The 13,059-nt window shown below is 41.2% G+C and overlaps 1 gene segment (V, D, J or C); it reads right to left on the reverse strand.

The window, feature by feature from the left end:
- Positions 1-4,476: 4,476 nt before the first annotated feature.
- Positions 4,477-5,000, reverse strand: LOC115894311. The segment is given in 2 exon segments: positions 4,477-4,799; positions 4,925-5,000. Coding segments are annotated over 2 exon segments (378 nt in total).
- Positions 5,001-13,059: the final 8,059 nt, after the last annotated feature.

Genomic DNA, 13,059 nt, shown 5'->3' on the forward strand with positions numbered 1-13,059 from the left:
AACTTCCAGTCTCTTCTATTTTAGATTCCTCTTCTGTGTTAATCTTCCCTGATATAAAAATTCTCAGGAAGAATTTTCTTGACAATTGGTTTACTTCTGGAGAATCTGCTTTTAGGTGATAGGGATATTTAGGAAAAGGGTTTTTGTGCATTTGCTGCTTTCTAAATGCCTTTGGTTTTACATAATCATCATACCAATGGAACATAGTTTGAGATGTGATTTTCTGGATTCCTTAACTTGCAACCCACCTGCCAAGATGCTGTTCCAGAGAGATGCAGCTACAGACTGAAAGAGCAGTTGACCCCTGAACAACGTGGAGGTTGGGGCACTGAGCACTGGTGCAGTTGAAAACCTGTGTAGAACTTTTGCATTTCTAACTTAAGTACTAAGAGCTTACTTTTAACTGCTAGCCTTAGTGGTAAAATAAATAGTCGATTAACACTGTTTTTAAGTTATTTATATGATATACTCTATTATTCCAATAAAGCATGCTAAAGAAAACAATTATTATTAAGTTATTAAGAAAACTATAAAAAGGAGAAAATATATTTACTACTTATTAAGTGCTTGCTCGCAGGTGACACACACACAAGAAAATATAAGAGGATCTGCAAATTTCAAACCCAATTTATTCAAGGGTTAACTGGACCAGGATGAAGGTAGCAGTCCCCATCTGTAGTCTAGGGTGTTCCCCTTTGCTGTACCTCTGTTCACTTCCAGTTGCAATATCTATGTCTTATGTTCTTTATGGTCTTGGACAGAGAACTCTGCCTGTGTGCATTGGTGGCCAAAGGGCCTGGAATGTGTATCCCTTAGAAAGTGCTATGGTTTGACTCCGTCCTCCAGAATCCATCTGTTGTAAAGTTAATTCTCAGTGTAATGGTATTGCCAGGTGGGGCCTACTGGGATGTGTTTAGGTCGTCAGGGTGGAGCCCTCTAGTGGAATACATGAATGCCACTATAAACAGGGATCATAGGGCTGGGATCTCTCTGTCTCTCTTCGGCTTGTCTGTCACATTAAGATATAGCGTTCCTTCCTTTGAAGGACCCAAAACTCCTGGCATCATCTTGAAACTGGAGAAAGCAGTCCTTAACCAGCCCAGGCCTTGATCTTAAATTTCCCATTCTCCAGAAGTGTGAGAAAATATATCTCAATTTTTTTATGAACCACGCAGTGACAAGGAATCTGTTATAGCAGCTTGAAAGAGAGCAAGAGAGACAGCTCACAATCAGTGAGGACAGGATGAGGGGTATACATACCTCAGCTTCCTCATCTCTCAGGTGGAACAGCCCAGAGGAATTTAGTCCATGTTTCCACAAGTGGTTGATCTTCAGTTATCCTGAGTCAGGTGGGTTGTTGATGTGTCTTTGACCACTCATCTTCTGTTCCCTTCCTCACTTTCCTCCTTCCTCCCAGTGTAATTTTGCTGCCTAAACAGGAATCCTCATTGCTGGTGGACCCAAACTAAGATACTGAAAAAAAATATTGTTAATCTTTCATATGAGGGGTATTTGTCATCTGAATTCTAATAATTTCTTTTTCTTTTAAATATAGGAATATTCAGGTAGCACTTAATTTTTTTTTTAACCAATCTATTTTACATTGAATTTCTGAAGTGATTTTGTTTTTCTGTATGTTAAAACCAAAAATTAAGTTGTAAACCACAAACCAGTTGAATGGACTGTTCTTTTGATAGAGAGAACTTCAAAGAAATCTGAAAAACTAGGTTAGGGCATGACTGGCAGGTCGGCTTAGATATGCCTCATTATACTCTCCACCCGATGGAGTTCAGACACAACTGACCAGCATTATCATTACAACAGAGATCATTGGACTGATAAAACAGATACTTTGTAGCAATAAGATACCATACTCCAACATGACAGATAAGAGGCCCTGAAGAAAATCTAAATATTTTACCCTAAAAATATTTCTTTGATATATTCTGAAGTGGTTCTGCAAAGCTGCCTGTTGTGGGGGAAATTTGCATTCTATAGACAATGCCCTCCCCTTACTAAGTCTTTTTTAAAGAGTCTGACATTTTTTAAAGGTCTGATAGCAACATTCACCATCTACTTTTTTTGCTACCCATAGGATTCATCTACATGACAAGAACCTTTTCTTCTACAACCCCTTTTCTAGAATCAAGTATTTCTTTATGATGAATTCAACTCTTTAGACAGAGCTTAACTCTTTCAACCAGTAGCCAGTCAGGAAAGCTTTGAATCCACCTATGACCTGGAAGCCCCTGCTTGAAGCTTTCCCACCTTTCCAGGACAAACTAATGTATATCTGATATGTATTGATTTATGTCTTTGCCTGTAATTCCTGTGTCTCCCTAAAGTGCATAAAACCAATGTACCCAACCATGTTGGCTACATGTTTACAGGACCTCCTAAGGCTGTGTCACAGGCCATAAGCCATATTTTTGGAAAAATAACCCTGTAAACTGATTGAGACCTGTCTCAGATACTGTTTTGTTTACACTGGGTCACAAAATTTAAAAATCCTCTAAAACTATCCACACAGCAACAAATCTACGTTAGAGACAGTGGAGTGAGCACACCCCAACAGATAAAACTCACAAGTTAGAGGAACGTGAGTCTAAGATTTTGTCCAGCTCTCTTGATTCATAAGAAGGACAATGTTGGGGAAAATGTTTATTGTTGGTGGAATGAATAATGTCCCACCCCAAAAGAAGTCCATGTCCCCGTATCTGGAACCCAAGTGTTATAGGAGTTTTTAAGAAATTATTTTAGGCAGAGAGGAGGAAAAAGGGTCCTTGGGATGGTTTTGTTTCTTTTAAAGCAGCTCTACTAACACTTCTTGTCTAGAAGGAAAGCCCTGGCTCCTAGAGCCAGGTTGGGGAGCTTTCCTATGCAAATGCCAGCCATTAGCAACTGGATTCACCCAAACATGGTGATTCCCACTGTCTTCTTCCTTGTCAACACATGTGCCTGGAGAAAAACCTGAAAGATGCTGTAGGAAGCTGAGAGCAGCAGCACCACCATCCTTAGCTTTCAGACAGGACTGAGGATGACATGGTTACATAGCCCATACTTCAGGGGCAAATGCATTCTATTTTCTGAGGGAGCACCAGAGAATCCTGCTTCTACTATCAACCTTCCTGACTGCAGTATCCTTGGCTTTGAAAGGTTGTAGTGTAAAAGTTAATCATAGGAATTCGGTCATTCTTGTCATACCCAACAGAGGCAAGAAACCAGGAGGAAAAGGCACTCGGGATGCAAAATATTGTTTATAGAATGCAATTGAAATAGGCCTTATTATCCCGTGGAACTAATGTTTATGGTTTTTTGAATCAACATAGAAACTGACTCCCCCAGTCTTAAAATTCAAGATAGTTACACTTGTTAATCTGAGTTCTTTTTTCAGGAAACCAACCATCAGGCCTCTAGATACAATCAAGGAGCTGAAAGTTACATATCACTGAATTGAGACAGTGAGACATCAGACCCTTTGCCCATCATGATTGCTTAACTGACCTCTTGCTTCCTGCTCATCAAATTATCTTCTTTACCCCTCCCTAATTCCTGTTTTCCCACATTTCTTCCCTGCTATCTAAACCCCTACTTTTAGTTGGTCAGGGAGATACATTTGTGAATGGTATCCCATCTCCTCGGCTGTGGCACCTGTTTAAAGCCTGTTACTTGGCAATACTGTTGTCTTAGTGATTGGTTTTCTGTGTGCTGAGTAAGAAGATTTACACTGAATCCCTGGCATTCCAGTAACAAAATTATCTGCAAGCTTCCCTGCTTTGGCTTATTGTAACCTGACATCAAATTTACCCACAACTTCTGAGATAACTTAATATAATTCTAGGACTCAGTTTGTCCACCACTGCTTACGAGTCTGAGCTTGCCAGCTCCCAACTCTTACTAGAGCCAATAAAATTTCTCAAAGAATGATAAGTAATAATTTCCCTTTTTCATAAAACTCTTTGTTCTTCCAACATATTGCAGACCATTGAGTTTTCCTCTATGTCCCATTTGACAAAAATTTTGTTGTCAAATATTAAATTAGCAAATTTAATAGCAAATATTAAATTAGCAAATATTAAATTTAGCAAATATTAAATTAGCAAATATTAAATTTAGAGATTTATCTCTACATTTTATTTAGATGTCAATACTTTAGACTGTAATTCTCTGTATTAAGACAATTGCTGCTTAGAATATCTATAGTGGCTTCTTCTCTGTTATATGAATTCCAACTGAAGCCACAAAGTAGACTCCTCAGGTGTCATGATCTGTCTTTATTAAATCAGCAGAGGCATTGTTATGTCTGTGCAGCTGGGGCTGAGAAAGAAAAAGGAATTGGGATGCAGAGGTGACTTCATGTCCCCCTCTACCAACACCATCAGAGTGTGGCTGCATCTGAGGAACACTCTCAGCCCATGGAGGCATCAGGAGGAGCAGCTGGGGCAGCCCAGCCTCACACATCTTCTCCCTGGGGGTTTATGTTTGGGTGTGTAACACTGTGGGAGGGTCACTGTTATGCTGTAGACAGTAATAAGCTGCAAAATCTTCAGGCTGCAGGCTGCTGATGGTGAGAGTGAATTCTGTCCCAGATCCACTGCCGCTGAACCTTGATGGGACCCCACTTTGCAAAGTGGTTGCATAATAGATCAGGAGCTTAGGGGCTTTTCCCGGTTTCTGCTGATACCAATCTAAATAACTGCTAATGCCCTGACTTGCCCGGCAAGTGATGGTGACTCTGTCTCCTACAGATGCAGACAGAGAGGATGGAGACTGGGTCATCTGGATGTCACATCTGGCACCTGAGATTGGAAACATAAAAACAAATGTCCACACAACTAATCACGTTATAAGAGAAGTTCCCTGAACAGCCAGGCTGTACTGAGCACACTGGGCTGAGTAAATTTCTAGTGTTCTCCTTCTTTACCTGGGAGCCAGAGTAGCAGGACCCCTAGGAGATGAGTGGGGGCCATCATGTCCATGCTGTGTCCTGACTGTGTCTGATTCCTGCAAGAAGTGTGACCAGCCTATTAAGAAGTCTTCAGGGCAGGAGGATGTGCTCTGAGAACATGCAAATGAGCAGGGGATGGGGGCAGACTGGGCACCGCTGCAGGGCTGGCTCATCAGAGTAACTCAGCACAAGCTCAGTATCCCCAGGTGTTTCAGGTAAGACCAGGGTAGCACAAATTTGTTGGCAGAGAATATGTTTCCACTGGGGACTATTTTGTTATGAGAGACATTTTTTAGTTTTTTTTTTTTTTTTTTTGACAGTTTGAAATATTCCTCAGGAGTCGATGGAGTAATGTATTTCATTGGTGTATGGGGATTATTTAGAAGAGTATTCTTGTGTATAGGAAATACATAGTAAAATGTTAAATGGTATGATTCTCAGGTCTTCAAAAGACTCTCATTAGATACTGATTAGGGAAGGGGTTACTTTGTACTATACTTGCAAACATTTCTGTGAGTTTAACATTGATCCTTTATTAAAAAAATTAAAAATAGAATTTATTGACACGATGCTATGTATATTTGTAAGTATTAGGTAACGGTGTTTTGCCATTGTTCTTAGCACTATTAAGATCAAGCAATTTACTGCAGATGCACAGAGATGGATACCATGTTTTCTCAATGAGTGCAGCACTCACAGATCCACCATCATCCAGAGCTGCAGGTCTCTATAGTACCCAGAGACTAAATGGGCTGCACCTTATTCTTGTTTTTGACACTTTCATAGTATACCTCTTTTCTGCCACTGAGTATTATTTCCCAAAGCTCATCCCTCTTAGTGAGGGTGACCACTGTGTGGAGCATGTCCCTGCCATGCACCATCAATAACACTTTCCTCTTTTACTTTTTATCAGTGACTGGGACATCACCATGACCCAGACACCAGCGACCCTGTTAACATTTTTAGGAAAGAGACACTGAATCTCTTATCAAGCAATTGCCTATGTATGTGGAGAAAGGAGTTTGATCCAAATGAACCTGGAAATGATTTGCAATCATTATATCGCACATCTCTAATGTACCCAAAAATGTCGCAGCCTGGCTCAGTAGCAGGGGAAGTGGCCCCAACTACATCGGCATCAGTGGGCTGCAGCCTAGGGCTCCACAATATTTTACTGATGCCAGACTAGGGGAGCAAAATCACAGTGCTGTAGCCTGTGCACAAACCTTCTTGCTGCTTTGTAAGCAGTCTGAATTGTAAGGGAACTTGCTTATATTGAGAGAAATGAAGAAATCTCCATTTGTCCTCTAAATGTTTGCTGAAAATGAATTGACAAAAGAAAGATAAATGAGAGAAAAGGAAAACAAAATTCATTTAAAATGCAGTGGGATATCATAGCAGGGTGATTACCCAGATAACTCAATGAGATCCAGTTGTTCATATTTCCTTTCTAGGGAAGAGGGAATTGGGAAGTGTAGGCAACCTGGAGAGAATAGATGACAACAGAAGTGCATTCTCAAAAGAATAGGTAACAGCTTGTCTAGATAAAGCATCAACTTCCAATCTCTTCTATTTTTGATTCCTGTTCTGTGTTAGTCTTCCCTGATATAAAATTTCCTAGGAAGAATTTTCTTGATGATAGATTTCCTTCTGGAGAATCTACTTTTAAGCAGATAAGGGATATTTAGGAAAAGACTTTTTGTGCATTTGCTGCTTTCTAAATGACTTTGGTTTTACATAATCATAACACTAATTCAACATAACTTGAGATAGTATTTTCTGGATTCCTTTACTTGTAACCCACCTGCCAGAATCCTGTTCCCGAGAGATGCAGGTAGAGTCTGAAAGAGCAGTTGACCCCTGAACGACATGGAGATTAGAGCACTGACCACAGGTGCAGTCGAAAACCTGTGTAGAACTTTTGCATCCCTAACTCAAGTACTAATCGCTTACTTTTGACTAAAAGCCTTAGTGATGAAATGAATAGTCAATATATTATATACCCTTTTCTTCTAATAAAGTATGTTAAAGGAAAAAATGTTATTAAGAAGATCATAACAATGAGTCAATATATTTTTTACTTATTAAGTGCTTACTCACAGGTGACACACACAGAAAAAAATGTAGGTGGATCTGCAAATTTCAAACTCAAGTTATTCAAGGCTTAATTGTACCAGGATGAATGTAACAGTCCTGTCTGTAGCCTAGGGCTTTCCCCTTTGCTGTACCTCTGCTCACTTCCAATGGCCATATGTATATCTCATGTTCTTTATGATCTTGGGCAGAGAACTCTGCCTGCATGCCCTGCTCGCCAGATGGCCTGCAATGTGTATCTCTTAGGAAAGTTCTATGGTTTGACTGTGTCCTCCAGAATCCATCTGTTGTAAAGTTAATTCTCAGTGTAAAGGTATTTCCAGGTGGGGCCTATCAGGATGTGTTTAGGTCAGGAGGGTGGAGCCCTCTAGTGGAATTCATTAATGCCACTATAAACAGGGACTATAAGGCTGGGATCTCGCTCTCTCTTCTGCTTGTCTGTCATGTTAAGACATGGCCATCGTTCTTTGAAGAACTCAACTATCCAGGCATCATCTTGAAAGCAGAGAAAGCTGACCTTAAGCTGCCCATGCCTTGATCTTAAATTTCTCATTCTCCAGAAGTGTGAGAAAATAAATTTCTGTTCTTTATGAATTACACAGTGACAAGGAATCTGTTACAGCAACTTGAAATAGAACAAGAGAGACACCTGACAATCAGTGAGGACAGGATGAGGGGTATACATACCCCAGCTTCCTCATCTCTCAGGTGGAACAGCCCAAAGGAATTAAGTCCATGTTTCCACATGTGGTTGATCTTCAGTTATCCCGAGTCAGGTGGGTTGTTGATGTGTCTTTTAGCATTCATCTTCTGTTCCCTTCCTCACTTTCCTCTTTTCCTCCCAGTGTACATTTGCTGCTTAAATGGAAGTCATCATTGCTGGTGGACCCAAACTAAGATAGTAAAAAATAAAATCATTATTCTTTGGTATGAGGGATATTAATCATCTCAATTCTTATCATTTCTTTATCTTTGGCATGTAGGAATAATCAGGAAACAATTTTTCTTTACCAATCTTTTATATTGAATTTATGCAATGATTTATTTTTCTGGGTGTTAAAACCAAAAATTAAGTTGTAAGCCACCAACCAGCTGAGTGGACTCCTCTTTTGGCAGAGGGAACTTCAAAGAAATCTGAAAAACTAGGTTAGGCCCTGACTGGCTGGTGGATTTAGATGTGCCTCATTATGCTCGCTTCCCTTTGGAGTTCAGACAAATCTGACCAGCATTATCATTACAGCTGAGATCTTTGGACTGACAAAACAGACTCTTTGTAGCAATAAGATACCATACTCCAACATGACAGATAATAGGCCCTGAAGAAAATCAAAGTATTTTACCCTAAAAATATTTATTTGACCTATTCGGAAGTGGTCCTGCAAAGCTGCCTGTTGTTGGGAAAATTTGCTTTTTGTAGAGAATCTCCTCCCCTTACTAAGTCTTTCCCAAAGCATCTGACATTTTTTTTTCTAAGGTCTGATAAGCTCCCGCCCACCCACATCTACTTTGTCTGCTACCCATAGGATTCATCTACATGACAAGAACCTTGACTTCTATGCTCCCTTATCTAAACTCAAGCATTTCTTTATGACGAATTCAACTGTTCAGGCAGAGCTTTCCTCTTTCAACCAGTTGCCAGTCAGGAAACCTTTGAATCCACGTATGACCAGGAAGCCCTTCCTTCAAGATATCCCACCTTTCCAGGACAAACTAATGTTTATCTTATATGTATTGATTTGTGTCTTTGCCTGTAATATCTGTGTCTCTCTAAAATGTATAAAACCAATGTGTAATTCAACCACCTTGGGCACATGTTTGCAGGACCTCCTAAGGTTGTGTCACAGGCCATAAGCCTTATCTTTGGCAAATAAACCTGTAAATTGATTGAGACCTGTCTCAGATACTGTTTTGTTTACACTGGGTCAAAAAATTTAAAAATCCTCTAAAATTATCTACGCATCCATAAGTCTACAGTAGAGACAGTGGAGTGAGCACATCCCAACAGCTACAACTCACAAGTCAGAGGACTCACAAGTTAGACTCTGACTAAGTCTAAGATTTTGTCTGGCTCTCTTGCTTCATAAAAATACTTCATGATTTTTAAAATTTTACTCTAGAGAGGACAATTTTGGGGAATATATTAATTTTTGGTGGAATAAATAATGTCCTACCTCAAAAGATGTCCATGTCCTTGTCTCTGGAACTCAAGTTTTATAGGAGTTATTAAGAAGTTGTTTTAGGCAGATGGAGAGGAAAAGGGGTCCTTGGGAAGGTTTTGTTTCTCTTAAAACAACTCCAGAAATGTTTTTTGTCTGCTAGGAAAGCACTGGCTCTTAGAGCCAGGCAGGCAAGCTTTGATATGCAAATGAAAGCCATGAGAATCTGGGTTCACCCAAACATGCTAATTCCCACCTTCTTCTTCCTTGCCCTGACATGTGCCTGGCAACATGACAGCCCCAACATATCCCCATGTGTGTAGAATATTACGGTGCCCTACATTTGCATATTAAAAGGCTAGGGTGGGAGGGCCAGTTTTTTCTCAGGCTACATGAATGACATGCCTGGTCACACCAATTCTCTGAGCCCTATGCAAATCAGACACCACCTCCTTCAGCCTCCTCCTATAAGCGCCACTTTTCCACTGAACATGGAATTATCTCTGTTCGAATCTCCCGTCCTCTGTCTCTGTATGGGGAAGCTGTTTAGCTGTTTACTTCTTCCTTGCTTGTTGCATATTAAACTTTTCTCTCCTTAAAACCACTCCATGAGTTTCTGTGGCGTTTTATCTAAAGCAGTGTGAGACCAAGAACACTGGTGTTCCTCCAGTCACTGTGGCTGTATCATAAGGATTCTACCTTACGTAGCAAAAAATGACCTTGACAGATGTAAGTTAAGGACTTTATGAATAAGCAACCTGGTTATCCAGATGAAATCAACATAATCACAAAGGTCCTTAAAATAGAGGAGGAGGCTGGCAGTCAGAGAGGAGCTGGGACAATGGGGAGGGATGTGGTTTAAGTAAGGGAGGGGCCATGGAACCAGAAATACCGGAGCACCTTGAACATAAGAAGCAGAAAATCAAGTTCTCTCCTCTGGAGCATCCAGAAGGATTACAGCCCTACTGACACCTTACCATTAGCTCAGTGAGACTTCTGACCCCCACAGGGTAATATCTTTATGTTGTGTGATGCCAATAAGACTGTGGCAAGTTAAACAGCAGCATTGAAAACTAATGCAAGGGGGAAGAGATGTCTTTCGCCTCACTGAGCTCATGGCTGTCCTCTGTTCTTGGAAATATTTCCACCTTATTATCTGGTGTCAGTTATGACAACAGACAGAGTAAATTTTATTCTGAAAGAAGATCTAGTACAAGAATTGTTTTTAGCTAGAAAATCTCTTGGGTAAAATCACATGATTATCTCTTATATGATCTGGGTATCACAGAGTTTAGGGGTCACATGTCACTGCACGTGATAGGAGGAAGAGGGTTATGTTTTTTGGTTTGTTTTCATATAAGGAGGGAAAATTAGATTTTTAGGACACAATCTGAGAGTGACAGACAGAGATAGAGCTATTGTAAGAGAAAGAGGAGATGTGGAAGGAGTCAGGGCAATGAAACATGTGACCCTGCTTCCAATCTAAAAGAAAGTCATTGATTTTAGAAGGTGAAGCGAAGCTCCTCACCTTCCATCTTCTTAGGAAGGATCAAATTCTTTCCAGAGTCCCTGCCCCTCCTTCACTCCCCTGACTTGCGTTGTGGAGCTAATCACATGTGCCCTTAATCCCTGCTCCTGTCCCAGGCTGGGAGTGGCTCACTGTCCTCACCACGCCCAGCAGGATAGAGCTGGTGCCCTACGCACCAAAGGAGAAGAGGATGGTTTCTGTGCAGGCCATAAAGGCTTTACCACACTACATTTCACTATAATTCTCAGTAAAGTTGTGTGGAGAGAAGAGAACATATGGGCAACTTTACCTGGTGGGATTAAGAGAGGCCAGGCTCTGAGAATGGCAGTGAATTCACATGTCTAATTTTCCAGGTGGCAAATGCTAGCTTTAGCAAGTGTGGAAATGTGGACTTTGAGTTTAAGAACAAGACAGACTTTCAGGTACTGCAATAAATTAGGAGACATTTGGAATAGGGCCCTTACTCCAGGACTAAGGTCAGGCTGGTAGTGCCTGAGAGCTGCCAGGTGCTGGCCCTGGGCTGTGGGGGAAGCAGTTGCTCTCCTGAACCCCAGGGCTGAGGACCTGGGAGGAACCACAGGCCCTGGCAACAGGGCTGCCTGGCAGGGGCTTGAGGAAAGGAAACTGCTCAGAAATTCACAGGAGCTGCATTAAGCATATATCCCGCAGCCTGGCAAGAGTGAAAGTCTCAGAGACCCAGACCTTAGGGCTCGGGCAGGGTTCCTGGGCTGGGTGCTGTCAACTCTATCCTCCCTGGTCCTGAATGACTGGGACCCTGCTGGAGCCAAAGACGGAGGGTCAGCAAATGTCCTCAAAGTCTTTACTCGGCGAGATTCTGTTCTGCTTGGAAAGAAACGAAACACATGCTACACAAATAAACATAAAATTATGTGTCTATATCATATGAATTTCTATTATAGACCTTATATTTTGAATCCATATTTAAGAAATAAATTGTATTTATATATTTGTATAATATGAATTTCTATTGTAAACTTTACATTTTGAATACATATTTAAGAAATAAGTTGTATTTATGTATTTGTATAAACTATGTATCTCTGCATAAATATATGATGCACCTTTATATATAAAGACATATAACTTTGATTGCTAGTATAAGGTATAGCTTTAAACTTTAATAAATTGAATGTGAACATTGAAAACAAGCACTGGGTGCACCACCTCATGGCCCCTTCCTCACTCCAGGGCCTGAGGGTCATAAAGCTCAGAACCCTCTTCCATGTGCACCCTGGGCCTAGAGCAGTGAACTGCCCATTGCAGAGGATCATGAGCGACCTGAGGAGCGTCTGAGGAATCACAGAGCAGCAGATGCCCAGGAGATGGATAGTGAGTCTGGTCACTGATTGGAGGAATGTTTTGTCCCCAGAGCTCAGCATAAACAAGTCCTCCTCTGGTCATTTCTGTCAAACAAAGCAGCACACGTGGCCCAGAGGCTGCATGGCCACAGGAAGAAGCCCCTCCATGGCTCACTCCCAGCTTCCCCTCTGACTGGGGTGATGTGGGATCTCTCTGCCCAGCTTTCATGGCTCACTAGCTGCTGGGACTCTTGACAATGGCCTATGTCTGCCCCACGCACAAACTTCTCAACAGTTGCCATTTTACTTTCTGCTCTCCGATACCCACAACTTGGCAACCATGACCCTTCCACAAAGATTCATGGAGTGAGGTCAGAACTGTGGGTTCAGCAATGTGCCGGGGCATGTATGTAAGAGAAACAAGGCGTGGCCAGCCTATGTCTGAAGTGAGGATTAATTGGCATCATGACTTGGGAGTAGGAGGTGGGAGAAAACATCCTGACATGCTCCATGCACTGATGCCCACAAGATACACTAGAGGTGCCTATAGAGGAGGTGGGAAGGGGGTGTGAGGCAAAGAGGGATGTGAATTCAGAGGTGTCCCCCAACCTGTTCCTCGAGAAGATTTCAGACTCTTAGTAGTCCCTGGCCACTTTGAGAGACCGAGGAGAAAGGATCACATAAGGCCAAGAATTTGATGCCAGCCTGGGCAATATAGGGAGACCCCATGTCTACAACACACACACACACACATGCACAATTTGTTAAAATGTGTGAACAATGGCATCACAAAGTGATTATGTATGAACATTTGCTCAGAAATTTAGAAAACAAAGCATGTCTTCTGAGCTAACGATACTTTAATAAATATGTTAATTTTTTAACTATAGTAAATACAGAGAACACAACATTGTCTCTCTTAAACATTTCTAAGAGTGGAGTTCAATGGCATTAAATATATTCACATTGTTCTGCTATTATTACTGACACTAAATCCAGAATGGTTTTCATCAG

The sequence above is a fragment of the Rhinopithecus roxellana genome, chromosome 17, assembly GCF_007565055.1.
Source record: "Rhinopithecus roxellana isolate Shanxi Qingling chromosome 17, ASM756505v1, whole genome shotgun sequence".
In the NCBI taxonomy this organism is placed as follows: Eukaryota; Metazoa; Chordata; class Mammalia; order Primates; family Cercopithecidae; genus Rhinopithecus; species Rhinopithecus roxellana.